This window comes from Oncorhynchus clarkii, chromosome 12, assembly GCF_045791955.1.
Source record: "Oncorhynchus clarkii lewisi isolate Uvic-CL-2024 chromosome 12, UVic_Ocla_1.0, whole genome shotgun sequence".
Taxonomy (NCBI): Eukaryota; Metazoa; Chordata; class Actinopteri; order Salmoniformes; family Salmonidae; genus Oncorhynchus; species Oncorhynchus clarkii.
The window spans coordinates 74,473,196-74,490,365 of NC_092158.1; the positions used below are offsets into that span (position 1 = coordinate 74,473,196).

Consider the following 17,170-nt stretch of genomic DNA (forward strand, 5'->3'; position numbering starts at 1 on the left):
AAAATGAAATATCACATTTACATAAGTATTCCGATCCTTTACTCAGTACTATGTAGAAGCAACTTTGGCAGCGATTACAGCCTGGGTGTTATTGGGTATGACACAACAAGCTTGGCATACTTGTTTTTGGGGAGTGTCTCCCATTTGTCTCTCCAGATCCTCTCAAGCTCTGTCAGGTTTGATAGGGAGTGTCACTGCACAGTATTTTCACGTCTCTCCAGAGATGTTCGATCGGGTTCAAGTCCAGGCTCTGGCTGGGCCACTCAAGGACATTCAGAGACTTGTCTCGAAGCCACTCCTGAATTGGCTTGGCTGTGTGCTTAGGGTCATTGTCCTGTTGGAAGGTGAACCTTCACCCCAGTCTGAGGTCCTGAGCAGATTTTCATCAAGGATCCTGTACTTTGCTCTGTTCATCTTTCCCACTTTCCTGACTAGTCTCCCAGTCCCTGCCGCTGAAAAACATTCCCACAGTATGATGCTGCCACCACCATGCTTCACCTTAGGGATGGGGCCAGGTTTCCTCCAGATGTGACGCTTGGCATTCAGGCCAAAGAGTAAAATCTTGGTTTCATCAGACCAGAGAATCTTGTTTCTCATGGTCTGAGAGTCTTTAGGTGGCTTTTAGCAAACTCTAAGCAGGCTATCATGTGCCTTTTACTGAGGAGTGGCTTTTGTCTGGCCACCCTACCATAAAGGCCTGATTGGTGGAGTGATGCAGAGATGGTTGTCCTTCTGGATGTTTCTGTGATCTCCACAGAGGAACTCTGGAGCTCTGTCAGAAGGACCATCAGGTTCTTGGTCACCTCCCTGACCAAGGCCCTTCTCCCCCGATTTCTCAGTTTGGCCGGGCGATCAGCTCTAGGAAAGGTCTTGGTGATTCCAAACTTCTTCCATTTAAGAATAATGGAGGCCACTGTGACACAATCCTGTCTCGGAGCTCTACCGACATTTCTTTCGACCTCATTGCTTGGCACTGTCAACTGTGGGACCTTATATAGACAGGTGTGTGCCTTTCCAAATCATGTCAAATCAATTTAATTTTCAAAATGGGGACCCCAATCAAGTTCTAGAAACATCTCAAGGATGATGAATGGAAACAGGATGCACCTGAGCGACATTTCTAGTCTTATAGCAAAGGGTCTTAATACTTATGTATTAATACACTTACAAAAATTTCAAAAACAATGTTTTCTCTTTGTCATTATGGGTTATTGTGTGTAAACTGATGAGGAACATTTTTTTATTTAATTTAATACATTTTAGAAGGCTGTAATGTAACAAAATGTGGAAAAAGTGAAGGGGTTTGAATACTTTCCAAATGAACTGTATGTGTTGCCACCCTAGGGTCACGCACTACTCAAAGCAAATGTAGAACTTTAATTAATCAAAAACATAAAATAACGTCAAATACCCTAAAAAAATTATATATTTTTCAAATACCTTAATATTATATTTTGGCCATATCGCCCAGCCCTAGAGGCAAGATACACAAACAGATGGTCACATGGCTGAGGAGAAGGCCATGGTACTGTACATCCACTTCATTGATGTGGTTCAATGTCTATGGTGGAATCTACATGTAATTAACTTTGAAACATATATACATACACATATATATATATATATATATATATAATTACGTTTTGATATAGTTTCCGTAGCTTTCTATGTTATAGCTATATCATTCTACACAAAGTCGGCTAGCACTTTAGCAACACATGCTGAGCAACAACTGAGCCGAACAGAAGTGAATAGTGTATGGATGATAATATTATTATTTGGGACAGACCTCGTCGGGAGGAGGGAAGAGCCCCAGCAGGTCAGTGTGGCGCCCCTGCAGGCGGGCCTCAGCGTTGCGGCGGTCCATGTCCTCTGCAGCTGTGCGCTCTAGCACCGAGGGCAGCAGGGCGTCCGGAGACGAGTTCTTCAGGTCAAAAATACTGGAGGCCCAGCTACCCCGGGGCGTGTCATCCAGAGAGACTGACCGCCGCTTAGCATCGTCCTGGTCATCCTGGCGGTCAGTGGCCGCAGCCTCGTCCAGTTCAAAGGTCTGCTTAACCAGCCCTCGCTGCCTCTCCCTCTGGCGCTCAGAGTTGTGGGGGGTGTGGGTTGTACTGTAACGCTGATACCTACAGACAAGACAAAATACATTATCCTCATCTTTAAATCACAGAGATAATGCACATCATGGGCACCATTGCAACCAAATCAATTGTAAATCAATGTGGATAAAGGAATGGAAAAGAGGGAGGCATATGGGACACATGATAGAGGGACACTCACTTCCTCTGAATGATCAACCAGTCATCTGTGTAGACAGCCAAGGCATCTCTCACTCTTGGGTCAAAGGTGCTGTGGGTAAAAAACACATTAATTATATAGTAGGACATAAATATTACAATGGCATAGGAAAGGTACAGGGTGTTCTGCCAGTCCAGTAGAATGACAATGCTGTGTAAAATGTGTCAAGAAGTCCTAGTTATGTGTGTGAGCATGTGTGTGTCAGTCTTACCCTCTAGATTATTTTCTAGGCGGGGCACAAAGGAATTCAACACAACATCCAGGCCCCTGTCTCCAAAATGACCATTTGAAACCCATTGAAGCCAAACTCTTTTAGGCAGGTGGAAACAGAGCTAAGCAAGGGGGCATAATGCTAGGGGAAACACTGGTGTGTGTACTGTACATAATGTACATAGTATGTGTGTTAGTGTGACTCACTCCTCCTCGGGCAGAGGGGGCTCCAGTGTAGTGCACTCTCTGTCCTGCAGGAGGAGCTCCAGGTCATCTGGGGGGAACTCCATCAGCTGTCTGAGGGGGCCAGGCTCCGCCCCAGGGGCGTGGCTACTCACATACTCCTCATAGTCCACAGGCTCCACCACCTCTGTCAGCGGCACCTGACCACCAATCAATCAATAACACACAACAATCAATACCTGAGGTGCATTCAGTTTGCTTGAACGTTTGCGGAACAGTTTGTACTGAACGACACGTTTCCTTGAACAGACCGAGATAGGTTTGCTCCGTTCGGTGGGTGTGTGAGTGACATATTCAAAAAGGGCGGCGGTGCATTTTGAACCTCAACTGGTCATTCAGTAGAGCACCGTTTCTGTTCAATGTAACAGTTTTTATGTCCTGAACGCAGCCCCGGAGAAGCATTATATTCATACACCTGAACATTTCACCAGGACCACAAGCTACAGGCCACACCGAGATGGTGAGCAAAGAAGAGAGGTGGATAATATGAGTGATTAAACCTACGTCTCCTCCTACCTCGCCTCCGTCTCCTCCTACCTCGCCTACGTCTCCTCCTACGTCGCCTCCTACCTCGCCTACGTCTCCTCCTACGTCGCCTACGTCTCCGCCTACGTCTCCTACTTCGCCTACGTCTCCGCCTACGTCTCCTACTTCGCCTACGTCTCCGCCTACGTCTCCTACGTCTCCGCCTACGTCTCCTACTTCGCCTACGTCTCCTACTTCACCTTCTTCGCCTACGTCTCCTACTTCGCCTACTTCACCTACGTCTCCTACGTCTCCTACTTTTGACACACCTTTTTATGTAACCTTTATTTAACTAGGCAAGTCATATACATAGACACTGGCTCCACTTCAGTGAGAGCACTGCGGAGCTAGCCTTTTTATTCACAAATAGATGACATCTTAAGTGGTGGATGACCTCCTTAAAAGTTGTTTGTTTCCAAAGCAGTAAATTCAACTCATCCGTAGAAAGTCCATCCTCATGTTTGACCTAAGACAAGGTGATATACCTAAAAACAGAAAACACACTGCTACTTACAGGTTGGTGTGCTCCTCGTTTTTTGGACAGCTGAGGGGAGCCATACTCTCTGGATACCTGCTTCCTGACCTCTGCAGCCACCGTCCTGACAGAGACAGACAGGAAACGGGTTCAGTTACGCTCAAACAGGGGAAAAACTGTTTTTCATTCACAGCTGTATCTTCAGGAAGCCAAACAGAAACAAGTCTAGACATAATAAATACCAGAATAGCCATCATTCTGTCAGTGGATAAAGACAGTTAACTTGAGTACAACTAGTTTGATGTCCAAACTTGCACGCGTTAGATTCGTATGCAAATATGCTCCATAATCTAGATACTCAGGTAAAATCTCTCCAGTGAGGTGCCAAAAATCGAATTGCCTCACCATTATCATGCACATGCAAATAAGCCAATTAACATAAGCCAAACAAAACCCTTGCTGCTGATAACCCAGAGTTAAACCTATTACATTTTGCTTATTGCTGCTTGAAACCATTATGAATATGTAGGCTACTCCCAGACGTAATGCTAGAAGTGTTTTATACATAATTATGTGCCTGCCTTAGATGTCATAATAGCTTTCCAGTTTTGACTTCTTATCAGATGTGAGCAGCCATGTATGCTATCCATTCTCTCCCCACGACCCAGTCCCCAGCAGCTGGTACTAGAAGCCGTGCTGAATGCCAGCAGCTGTTGTGAATGGGAGTCAAGCCGGATCTGTGGGAGAAGAGAGGAGCGGTGGGCCTAGCACAGAAATCAGGCAGAGAGCCATAACGCTCTCACTGCCCCTGGCCTGGGCCTTTATGGACCAATAGCAAATGGGAGGCTTAGAGAGGGGGACAAAGTCAAACTAGGCCCCCAATCCTCTCAGAGACACAGCATGCAGCTGCTCTTTCACAACCTTATAACGGACTGGCCATCTCATTCTCTCAGACTCTCCCACACACACACATAACGCTTCCGGAACTCCCTGGTCACGGTCACTGTGGTCAAACTATGTCTTCATTCCACATGTTAAATGCTACTGCTCTCTGCTTCAAAAGGAGACCCTCAAATGTAATTTCCCCCCATGACATACTACACCCCCCCCCCCCCCGCATCTCTCAGAAATAACTCTGATACCCCAAATCACACAACCCTTTTAAGCAGGAACTCTACAACAATCTTTCGACAGAGGTGTCAGTCACAACAATGTTTGTGATAGTGTTGTTCTGCCGTTAAAATGTGCTACCTTTTCCAATCCCCACTTTAAACAGGATAAAGGAAAAGCTATCGCCTCCAAGGGTAATAGACGGAACACCCTGTCACACCCTTTCCTGCATCCTGAACCAATACAATGGACTGGCTCCCACTGAGGAGAGGGAGAGAGAAAGGACTGGACGATAACAGAGTTGGGGAGAGAGGAGAAACTGTAGCAATGATTAGGCCTAAGCTGTTGAATTCAGCACTCTACTCGGTTAAAACTAAGTTAGGCTATATCCTAGTAGTAGGTTAGTTGCTACAATTTGAACTAGTAGGCTGCCAGTCAACATTCAGAGGGAACAGCACCATTCACCATTAGCTAGGCTAACTCAATATGATAATGTGAGAGTGAGAAATATGGGTACATACCATAGTGAGTATAATAAGTCTGGTATGCGCCAGTCGGAAAGTCCTAATAGGAGATACAAGGTATGGGCCTGTTGAGGTGTTGTTAACTGTTTCGTACTGGACTGCTGACATTCCAAGATGTCATTGAGATTTCCTCCCTGTTGGTTTTGATGTGACATATTCACCTGCATGTCTCTAATAAAATATCCAGTCTGCTCTCAGGAGCCTCCAAGGGCCACGCACCCATAATATGAAGGAGGTTCTCAGAAGATTCTATGAAGGCTGCAAGGTGAACAGCTAGGCTAGTGCTTTTTTTCTGAAAGTGTGTGTTTGTGTGTGACGGGGTGGAACGACACCTTGCTATTAGCATGTACTACCATGTATTGCCTATACCCACCAACCATGCAATCAATGGCTTAGCATGCCGTTCCCTGATCAAGGCTTTGATGAACACAAGTATGAACTCAACAATGGTGGAACAGGAAAATGCATCATGTCATGCAAGGTGATATTTCGGCTATAGGTCTGATCTAACTCTGTGGATAGTAATAAAGATACTGTCCTTGGCTACTTCACTTTCCCACAGGAAAAGGGGAACTCCGTCTTGCCTACTTCTGATTTCATTGTGTAGCAGAACTCCACAAGAACTAAACTTTTCAGTTCCATCTACAGACCTACCCACAGGAAGAGTTCTACACAGTATGACTTGAACTAGGAGTGACAGCACAGAGGATCAAGCTGAGTTCATTTGCAGTGCAACAATATTAGAGTAACCCAACCCACGCCTTGTTATCCCACAGGTCGACGGGAAAGCGAATTCAACGGCTGGTATGACTAGATAACTACCAATTATAGTTTTATATCCATTTTACCTGTGTCTCCTCAAGATAATGTAATATAAAGTAATTTAGGTAACTAGTAGCCAACATGTTTGATGGCACCTACCAGATCTAGTTAATAACGTTAACTGTGTGTGCAACAAAGAAACAATCGCAAGGTATGAAAATTCTTTTTAGTTTTCTAAACAATGGCAGGGTGAATGATAAATTCACATTTAATTAGAAGTCCATATGCTGAACAATAGACTGGCCTCCGTCTGTCTCAGTTCCTATTCAGTCTGCGCGGTTTACGATCAGTGATGCCCTTAAATCCTGCACTACTCGGTCTGTCCGTCATGTCACGCGAACTAGCTGTCCTACAGAGTACATACAAATTATGAGTCTCACCGATTAATTTTGTGAGCAAATGCCCTCCTCTCGTTGGTTGAAGATGCCATTTCGCGTCCCCATTTAGTGTAGTCTTCGAACTATTCTCTCTCTCTCACACACTCCTGCACTTCGATACGTTTGTTGTCCTGCTGGAGTTCGCTTCCTTGTATCACCACGCCACAGTGCCTATCCCAGTGTTCCTCCTAGTGGTTGGGAGCAGAAATACAAGGTTGTGTTGTATGGGATCGTCCGCAGTGCATTCAAAATTCTCACCTGACCGGTTTCAGTAACGCTGTCACACGCCCGCGAATGGCCCATATCCTCAACAGTTGGGGTTTCATTAGTGTGAAAACTGAGGACGTTTGCTGAACAGCGAGACCTACTTTAGTTCAACATGTATACCAAGTGAAAAACACAACGTCAAAGCCCGTAGGTGTGTCTTCTGTTGACAGTTTTGTTGTCCTAGCTACCTGTCAAAATAAAAGCAAAACACTACAATTAATGCATACATTCATAAATCACACTGCATATATTACAGGCCTATAATACGGATATGGATCTGCAGTAGGCCATTTTTTTGTTACTATGCACCCATTGGGGAATTGGGAAATCTGCAGTGATGCAAGTAGGCAGGTGCAACACAGCAGGCACCTGAACAATGTCAATATTTTTTAGCTCAAGGAGGTTGAAGAGGATGGTAGGCTATCAAGCAATGCTATCAAGAGAAAATATTGGGTTGTGAAGTACTAGGCTAGCCGGCTAGGGATTAAATAGGTTTATAGCCTACTGTTCAACTGCTAAGCTTTTTTGAGACAATAGGCCTAGGCCTGTGTCAACCAGACAGATGACTGTGGTCTGATTCCTATTTTCCTCACCCAGGGGTCAACTAATCCAATTGATGAAAAAAATAATCTGCCTTTTACCAGGGTAGATCTAATCCTGTTAATTATGTCTGGCATGTGCCTACAACCTCTATCTAAGAGGATGTGTACTGGCCCTGTAATTCAGCGGTGCTACATTGTGGTGTGCTAATTTACACCTTTTAAATCATTGATCTACCTCGATTATGTTGTGTGCATTAGAATACTCTTCACACTACACAAGGATAGTGTGTTCATATTTGGGATAAATATGTATTATGATCATATGCCCATCCCCTAAACGGTTAGTTCCTCTAGGTGCATCTCTACAGCAGCAGCATATGTTTACCTCACATTCATATTCATAACATGCTCAAGTATACATGCTCAAGTATTTCATGTTTATTCCATTATCCCCTCTTGGAGGGAATCTATGTAATATACTGTATCACATTTCCCTCGTCAGCCAGGAGGCAAAATCAAATCAAGAGTCGGCTTCCTATTCCGCAACAAAGCCTCCTTCACTCACGCCGCCAAACTTACCCTAGTAAAACTGACTATCCTACCGATCCTCGACTTCGGCGATGTCATCTACAAAATTGCTTCCAACACTCTACTCAGCAAACTGGATGCAGTTTATCACAGTGCCATCCGTTTTGTCACTAAAGCACCTTATACCACCCACCACTGCGACTTGTATGGTCTAGTCGGCTGGCCCTCGCTACATATTCGTCGCCAGACCCACTGGCTCCAGGTCATCTACAAGTCCATGCTAGGTAAAGCTCCGCCTTATCTCAGTTCACTGGTTACGATGGCAACACCCATCCGTAGCACGCGCTCCAGCAGGTGTATCTCACTGATCATCCCTAAAGCCAACACCTCATTTGGCCGCCTTTCGTTCCAGTTCTCTGCTGCCTGTGATTGGAACGAATTGCAAAAATCGCTGAAGTTGGAGACTTTTATCTCCCTCACCAACTTCAAACATCTGCTATCTGAGCAGCTAACCGATCGCTGCAGCTGTACATAGTCTATTGGTAAATAGCCCACCCATTTTCACCTACCTCATCCCCATACTGTTTTTATTTATTTATTTTTCTGCTCTTTTGCACACCAATATCTCTATCTCTACCTTTACATAACCATCTGATCATTTATCACTCCAGTGTTAATCTGCATAATTGTAATTATTTGCCTACCTTCTCATGCCTTTTGCACACAATGTATATATAGACTCCCCTTTTTTCTACTGTGTTATTGACTTGTTAATTGTTTACTCCATGTGTAACTCTGTGTTGTCTGTTCACACTGCTATGCCTTATCTTGGCCAGGTCGCAGTTGCAAATGAGAACTTGTTCTCAACTAGCCTACCTGGTTAAATAAAGGTGAAATAAAAAAAAAAATAAAAAAAAATGCTGCCTCTCCCTTCAGCAAGTGTGCTTTACCAACTGTTGACCAGCAGAGGGAGATGTTCACCATGATTGTGGGGAAAGGGGTAGGGCCCAAGCCTCTTCTCTAAGAAGGGCGGGTCTTCAGATTCATGATTCTTTCTGATTTCTGATTTCGTGGTTCATGGTGCTCAACAGAACTAGCTAGCACTGTAGTGACAGACTCTGATTGTAGCGTTATCTTGCAGTTTCTGATTTTCTTTGTAGCCTTTCAGTTCATTGACAACAAATGTTGTTCTTAATTAAGACCCAAAGGAGATGGCCTCCTTTCAAATGGAATCAAATGACTTACAATGAAGCAAATGAAAAGTTCAGGACACAATGTGTCCCCACAGGGTTGTCCCTGATGTCTTATAGCTGGTCCATCTTTCATCTCAAATTGAAATTAGCAGGTAACACTAAATGGGTAATGAATCAATGCATTATTGTATTTACATTTGACATTTTAGTCATTCATCAGAAGCTCTTATCCAGAGCGACTTACAGTTAGTGCATTCATCTTAAGATAGCTAGGTGGGACAACCACATGTCACAGTCATAGTAAGTACATGCTTCCTCAAAGTAGCTCTCAGCAAAGTCAGAGCTAGTAAGGTAAGTATTGTTTTATGTATCTCTCTCCCTCTCTCCTTCTCTTATTGATCCTTCTCCACAGGAACCACTTGTCAATTTACTGTAAAACCACTCCCTCCGCTCTGTCTGCCTTCATTCCCCACCCCCATCTCCTCCATCAGTAAAGTATAACCAAATAGAGTTGCCTGCTGCAACCCCACCCCCACCCCTCCTCACTCTCCCTCTTCCCCATGGTCCACCAATTCAGCACCAGGGAAAGCAGCCTGCCTGGCATGCTGCTGCAGGTACTCAGCTCCCGCTCTGCTCTGTCTGCAAGATGCCAGATGAATAATGGGGTGTATGGAGGTTTATGAAAAATGAGAGACGGAAAGAGAAAGAGAGAGAGAGGGGGGGTTGGGGGTGGGGGGGGTGGATGAATGACAGACTGGAGCTGTAGCAGAGGAAGGACAGACATCTTGGGGATTTGTGTGTGCATGGAACCAACCTCTCTCAGAGCAACCTCTCTCAGAGCAGAGCAGGGTAGCAGGCAGGCTCAGTGCTAACAGCAGGCAGGAGTCTGGGCCAGAGACCATGTTAATGAAGACAAATTAATCTCACTTTCTCTCTCTCTTCTATGTAGGTCCACTGCTTCCACTACAATGCCCACACTATACCTTTCTCTACCATGGTTGTCCTGAGAATGAAGAATGAAGAGTATTGCCTTACAAGGCGACACGTGTGCATTAGACATTGTGAGAGCCTAGGTATTGTATTTGTAATGTGTTTTCTCAGGTGGTCAAGAGTCACTGAGCCAGACAATGTAGACCACTATGAGCTTCCATCATGACAACCACAATGTAAACCACAATGAGCTTTCATCATGACAACCAGACAATGTAGACCACTATGAGCTTCCGTCATGACAACCAGACAATGTAGACCACTATGAGCTTCCGTCATCACAACCAGACAATGTAGACCACTATGAGCTTCCATCATGACAACCAGATAATGCAGACCACTATGAGCTTCCATCACGGCAACCAGACAATGTAGACCACTATGAGCTTCCATCATGACAACCAGACAATGTAGACCACTATGAGCTTCCATCATGACAACCAGACAATGTAGATCATCATGATCCTTTTCCCCATTGGTAAGTCAGAACACATTACTAATTGGACATTTAATTGGATATTACATAAAAAGCATCTTGCCCACTACAATGCAGCCATCATTACCATCAAGCTTAGAGACACTGTCCAGACAAATCTATAAATATCACGCTGATGTCATATCTGGGAATTAAATGTCAGTATCCAATCAAAGTTTATTGGTCGCGTGCACAGATTTGCAGGTGTTATAGAAGGTGCAGTGAAATGTTTATGTTACTAGCTCCAACATTGCAGTAGAATGTCTAGCAAATACTATACAAATACACAATAATCAACAATTTAATGAAGCGCTCAAATGTTTGGCAGTGACATTGTGGTGCCCTTGCATTGTGTTTGTTCGCATAGCAATGATTAATACTGTCAGTGGACAGTACCTACGCCTGGTCTATTCTTCCCACCTCTCTAGCCTCCTTCTTTTCTCTCCTCCTTAGCCCTCCTCTGTTCATCGAAGGCTTTCAATTCCTAGACCGGCACTATTGTTCGAGTTGCTGCCCCTCCCCCACAGCCGAGAGAGCCCCCCACCCCTTCCATCCCTACTGCATTACCAAAGAACAAAAGAGAGCGTGTCAGACACCACCCACTGGATCTCTTTCACACAACAGCCCCCACCTCACTTCCAGATGGGCTTAGCTTTTTTTCAGGGGTTTCTCGCAACCCCAAGAGTCCTTCAAAATGGATGTCACTTCCCCTCCCCCCAGAATCCACTCCTCAGCTGCCCGTCATCCACCTGCTCGCCCACCACGTGCCCATGCCCAGAGCACGCCCCATCTCCACCCCCTCCCCTCTACCTCTCCCTATCGGCCTGGAGAGGGAGGGGGTCCCATTAAAATCATTAACCACTTGCTCACTGTGGCCCAGCTCCAGGACATTACTTCAGCAGCCATAAAAAGGCTTTTACAATATTAAGTGCTGAGGGGGAGAAAAGGAAGAACAAACCTCTAGTGTTTTTACATATGAAAGCTCTGTCAATTTAGCAAACCACATGTCGGGGGAGGAAAACAAACATGCAAAAATTACATGCTAAAAGGTTTATCAATATACAGAGATTCTGTATAATTGGCTACATGTACGAAACTAAATCAAGAAACAACAAATGCAAAGAAATTCAACATAATAAGACAGGCTCATATGTCTATAACAAGTAATAAAGCCTTACACCTGTTGACTATAAGTCAAGTGTTACCAAGGATGACATAATGGTATCAGGTTCACCATCACCTTCACAAGATGAACACTGATGATGAAGGAATTACCTGTCATGACAATAGCTATGATCAATAACGTTCAAGCTAATGTGCAGTAGTATCTCTTGCTGTCCTCCACTGAGGGGCAGGCAGATGCTTATTTGATTGTGTGGCTCGAAAGGCATCAACACGTTGCATCTTCAGGAGAGTGTTTTCTCTAACCTCTACCCCTGGACTGACCCCTGACCCTCCAGGGAGCTAGAGGAGAGGTGCAGCACTAGGCCTCATCTGCCACCCCCACCGGACAGCTGTTAGAACTTTAATGGAACTTGTCTTACCATTAAGAGGGTGGGGAAGCAGGGGGGGTCGGATAATCACTGCTAAAATCCTTTCAAATCTGGTTAATTACTGTAGAATGCAGAAATCTATATCCCCCAGTTGCCAGTACACATCCCTCCACTTCAGTACTCCCACTCTGCAGATTTGGCTAATAGACAGAGAGCCATTTAACAAAGTAAATCATGATGCTAGCTGAATTATTTCAAAATGCAGTGCACTAGTACTCAGTATACACACACAGGGTACAGGATATGTCGAACAACCTGGAGCCGTAGCTTAGCCTTCAGTATATGTTGGATGGCATTGAAGACGTGTGTTGGGAAATTGCGGTTGAGGCGTCACACTCACCGATCTGAGCAGCAGCAGTAGAAGCTCCACTTTCTCCTGCCTTCATTACATGCATGGCTGCTTACATCGCTGTCCCACTAACCAAGATTTATGTGGATATCCACAGTTCTACCCTCACTAATGCCTACCACAAGCCAGCCTTGTTTAAGGGTGCTTCATGGTGGAGGACATGCAGATTGTTGTACAGTATAATGCATGCGATGTGTTTACGATTCCCTCGACCGTACCCTCTTTAGATTATTTATCTGACCAGCAAGAAATGACCAAACCTTCATCCCCATTACCATCATCCCCTCCCAGTCCCTAAGGGTTCAAGCACCCAAATCAATGTAAAGAAAAGAGAAGAGGGCTGTGTTCCTCCCCCTACATCTGTCATAGAGAGAGAGGGAGGGGTTGTACTTGTGGGCTGTACAGGGGAACAATATCACACCATCTGTCACAAACCAACTGCTTCATCTCTGATGGGATAAATACACCTCCTAAAAACATCTACCCTTAGATGATTACAGAGCATTAGTTTACTGGGGGCAACGGCTCCCCCAATCCCCTACAGTATACCCAGCAGACACTCTGTCTGCTTCTGCCTAACCACACCCTACCTCTAGTGTATCCATCCACCCAGCAAGCTGCACCTTGCACACGCACATAATAGGCTTTTCCATCATAAAAAATCTAGCCATTCTGTGCAAAAGGAACTAATTTAATTTCACAATATTAAATCAGGCAATTCAAATGGTGCTCGACACAAGGAAATATATGGAGAGTGTTTCTAGGAGAGTGCACAGAATGGATGTGAAAGCTTGATGAAAAGGAGAGCACATTGTACTCAGAGGTAATGTTGAAAATGTTAGATGCAATCTGTTCATAACTGAACAGGGCTCTTTCATATTTAAATGGGGCTGCTGCCTCTGCTGCCTCTGATACTGGAGGATGGGCAGGGCTGGCGGATTCTTCTTGCTTCCTTAGCCGTCGCCTCTTTGTGACGTGCCCTTTCACTGTTCACTCTGTCCAACTACGCCAAAGCCCTTGTTCAGTAAAAAGCACTAAATGACCCTCCTAAACAATATTGGTACAAACATGTATGTCACAGATGATTAGCCTATGATGGGCTACAGGAGATCCTAGTAAACAACAACAACATCAACAAATCACTGCACACTGCTTCTCAACCGAACAAGACAACAGACACCCCAGTAATTTCACTATGGGGCTGGCTAAGAGAATGGGTCTGTATGGCGAGAACTCAGCTAAACCCCATATCCCCTATGGGCCATATGCCTCTCTCTCACTCTCTCGCAGTAGCATGTAGCTAGAGCCGCAATCTCAGTCATTCATATTTAATTCCAGTGGAGTTTCCGGCCAGACTAATGTGCTATTGATTTCAAGTCTCCTATTACTGGAGCTGGGAGATTGGTGTGGGAAAGAGGGATGGAGAGGGACTGATGAGAGAGGGTGAGGAGAAGGAAAAGGTGGAAGATAGAGAGGAGGAAGAGAATACCGTGGGGGGTGCTGTTGAGGAGCACAGACTTCGAGAATCAGGATCGTATGTCGTATTCTATTTCTCTCTCTCTCATGAAATAATATTTTAGACCAAAGTTATGTTACGACTTCCATTAGAAACAGTGGAGGGAGAACATTTGAGACAGTGAAAACAAAAGCTTTTTCAATGATTAGACTTTTTTTAAATGCCTAATGCAGTTGTTTTTATATCAATATCCAACCATTTCTGGTTAACAATTAAGTACCTTACTGTAATAGATTTCCATTAAAATGGGCAAAAATCCTATATATATATATATTATTTTTTGTTTACTATTTCTCAAGCACGAATTTAACTAGGACTGTCTGGGAGTAGTTTGAGTGGGGGGGGGGAACTAAAAACTAGCTGTCATTGACAGAGGTTTGGAACTCTCTTTGTTATTTAGTGCATGGTGATGTCACCATGGAAAGCCCAAACTCCCCGCCCATGCAAACCTGCTGATTAGAAGGTCCTGTGTAGATTGTATTTTCAACCCGCAACTATCAAGAAATAACATTGACTTTTTCACACCTTCACAGTGTTAGTTTCATCAGCTGTTGTACAATATAATTTAAAACAGAATTTTGACGCACTGGGCCTTTAAAGTCAGAACTGTTACACAATATGAATAACAATGAGCTGAAGAAACACCCACACTCTTGCTTTATTGCATTTAGTTTAGCGTCTTAGTGATGGTGTTTGTATGTGACAGATAGACAGAGGAAAAGAGAGTGGGAAATGGAGAAGGAGAAAAGAGAGAGATTGTCTAAGAGCTGGGTGTATTTAAGGTTTTCTCCCTGGATACCAACGCAGACGGGTCGAGATGAAAGATTAATAACCATCTATATTTAACGAGGTTTAGAGTAAAACATGTTCCTTACCAGAAAGGGTGGTCGCACTCACACCCACCCACTCCCACCTCCTCTAACCCCACACATACACACACACACACATACAAATACACAATGCACTATGACTTTTTGAACATATAATGGGTTTGCACATTCATAATTAATGTAGACTGCATACACTCCTACGCATGACAAAATATAATGCACTTACATGTTATGCACCTATGGCCCACATTAACACAGAAGGATACACTACATTAACACTCAGGCTTGAAATCAAACACACACAATCACACACACACACACACACTCATCCAGAAGCTTGGAAAGCAGAATATAATCAATAAGTAAAAAGATGACAAGAGGCATCTAAGTTCAGAGTCTTCCTCCCACCAGCCAGTCTACTCTAATAATAGCCCAGAGACAACACATTGAGAAAGATAGAGGGATAGAACTAGCCAGAGAGAGAGAGAGAGATGAAGCAAGGGAGAGAGAGAGCCCAAGAGAAATGCTAAATAATACAATTAAGCCAATAGCCATTATCAACAAATGTCATTTCAAAGAGGGGCTGATTTAATTGTGGATCCATTCCTAAAAGCAGTAGCCCCCTCAGCCCTGTTACCATGAAACCCTGCATCGCCCAGAGCTCACCCCAGTAGAGAGACCACTATTGACCTGAGGCTGTCTGCTCCATCACTACCCATCCCCCAAATACACACACACAGGCATGCGCAAAACACCCACAAAACAGACTCATACATGCATCCATTAATACATACTACAGTGTCATAAGGCAACCAAGGGTTGATAATTGAATCAAACGGGAGAGAAATAACTTGTCGGCCATTAAGATGTAAATAACAACCTTAATGCAATGTGACCTTCATGTATGATGTAATGTAATCTTCATGTAATGAAGCGGTAATGTGTATTGTGATATATTGTGATGTAATACTAGTACAGGAAGTGAGCACATTATGAACTTAATGCATAATTGATTCAGACTTCTGGTTGTTCTGTCATTAATGTCATTGCCATTATCATGTGAAACTGAACACATTCCCAGTCCAGATTCCATTATTCTGTTAAAACAAAGAACTGGGATGTTTCTCAGTTAGGAGAACACCGCTAAAAGCTATTGACATTTATCAACTACAAAACATCACCAGTTTATGTTAAAAAACAAACATTTGATATCCTCATGTAGGCATCTTGCAGAGCACCTTCATCATTTCTAATTGTTGTTATTTATGATAATTTTCTCATTTTCAACTAGCAACAGTTATCATTAATGTGTTGATGCACTGTAGTGCCTGTTCTTGCCATTCCATTTATGGCTGATAGGAGTGTGATGTGGATACTGAATTAGAATGGTAATTGTTTAATCACAAGTACATCTTTTCAATGAATCTTAACACGGGCTTTTCTAATCCTCATATCATTTGGGGCCCAGCACTTGAATGTGAATATTCTGTTGAGTGCTTCACTCATTGGACATACCTGACATGACAAGAGAAGTGTCTGACTGATTCGATTAATAGGAGTGCCATGAAATGATTCATCTAAAAAGTTCATAGCTGAACTAGCCTTCAGGTTTTCTTCTATGGAATTGATGCAAAAATAAACAGTATAGTCCATGGCAATCTCATTTTAGTATACACTGACGGTATAGTATTGTATCTCATACGAATGCAGAAAAACTACAGCATTCTATTTCCACCACCTAAGAGAGAAATGGATATATATCACATGAATATTGTATTTCAGAATCTGTGAACTTTACTTACATATTAATAAGCTGCTCGAAATGTATACATTTCTCCCAGTGCCACCAAATATGCATTCTATACGGTTTCTGCAGACATCAAATCAGCACATTAAGACAGCTATATGAGTTAGAACAATAGAATGCCTGAGGGCTCCTTCAGAATCCCAACCCATGCAACAGGATTCCTAATCACCTCTACTGGCGAGAAGGGCCCCTAGAAATAAGAAAATAATCAGTAGAACAACAAAAGGTTTTCAGGCTAAAAGCAATGCTTGATCCTTTAATTCAGAGAGCTGTACAATAGGTGCTTGAGGTACCCTCTCCTCCTACCCACAGGGAGGATTCAGCTGCAGCCTGCCCTGCTGCCAACCAGGGCCTTCTAATGAGGGACCGCAATTAAGCCTGTTTATTCACACTAAGTGTGAACTGCAAATGCCAGGGGCTGCAGTCAGTTAAAAGACCTGGGCGCCTTTGTGTCACAAGAGCCGCTTTTATTCAGCAAACAAAGCAGAAAACACAACACACAAGCACCTAATGACAAAATCTGCCTCTCTAGC

The 17,170-nt window shown here is 43.8% G+C and overlaps 1 protein-coding gene across 6 annotated transcripts in view; it reads right to left on the reverse strand.

Moving 5' to 3' along the window:
* LOC139421272 (dedicator of cytokinesis protein 7-like) overlaps positions 1-6,724 on the reverse strand; it is a 43,558-nt gene extending 36,834 nt beyond the window's left edge. For all 6 annotated transcript variants that reach the window (XM_071171997.1, XM_071172001.1, XM_071171996.1 and 3 more), the window contains exons 1-5: positions 6,591-6,724; positions 3,794-3,878; positions 2,719-2,894; positions 2,284-2,352; positions 1,790-2,129 (exon numbers count right to left, since the gene is read on the reverse strand). In XM_071171997.1, the coding sequence (XP_071028098.1) occupies positions 1,790-2,129; positions 2,284-2,352; positions 2,719-2,894; positions 3,794-3,878; positions 6,591-6,640 (720 nt within the window). In that variant the 5' untranslated portion in view covers positions 6,641-6,724. The remainder of the gene's footprint in view (positions 1-1,789; positions 2,130-2,283; positions 2,353-2,718; positions 2,895-3,793; positions 3,879-6,590) is intronic.
* Between the last annotated feature and the right edge of the window lie 10,446 nt (positions 6,725-17,170).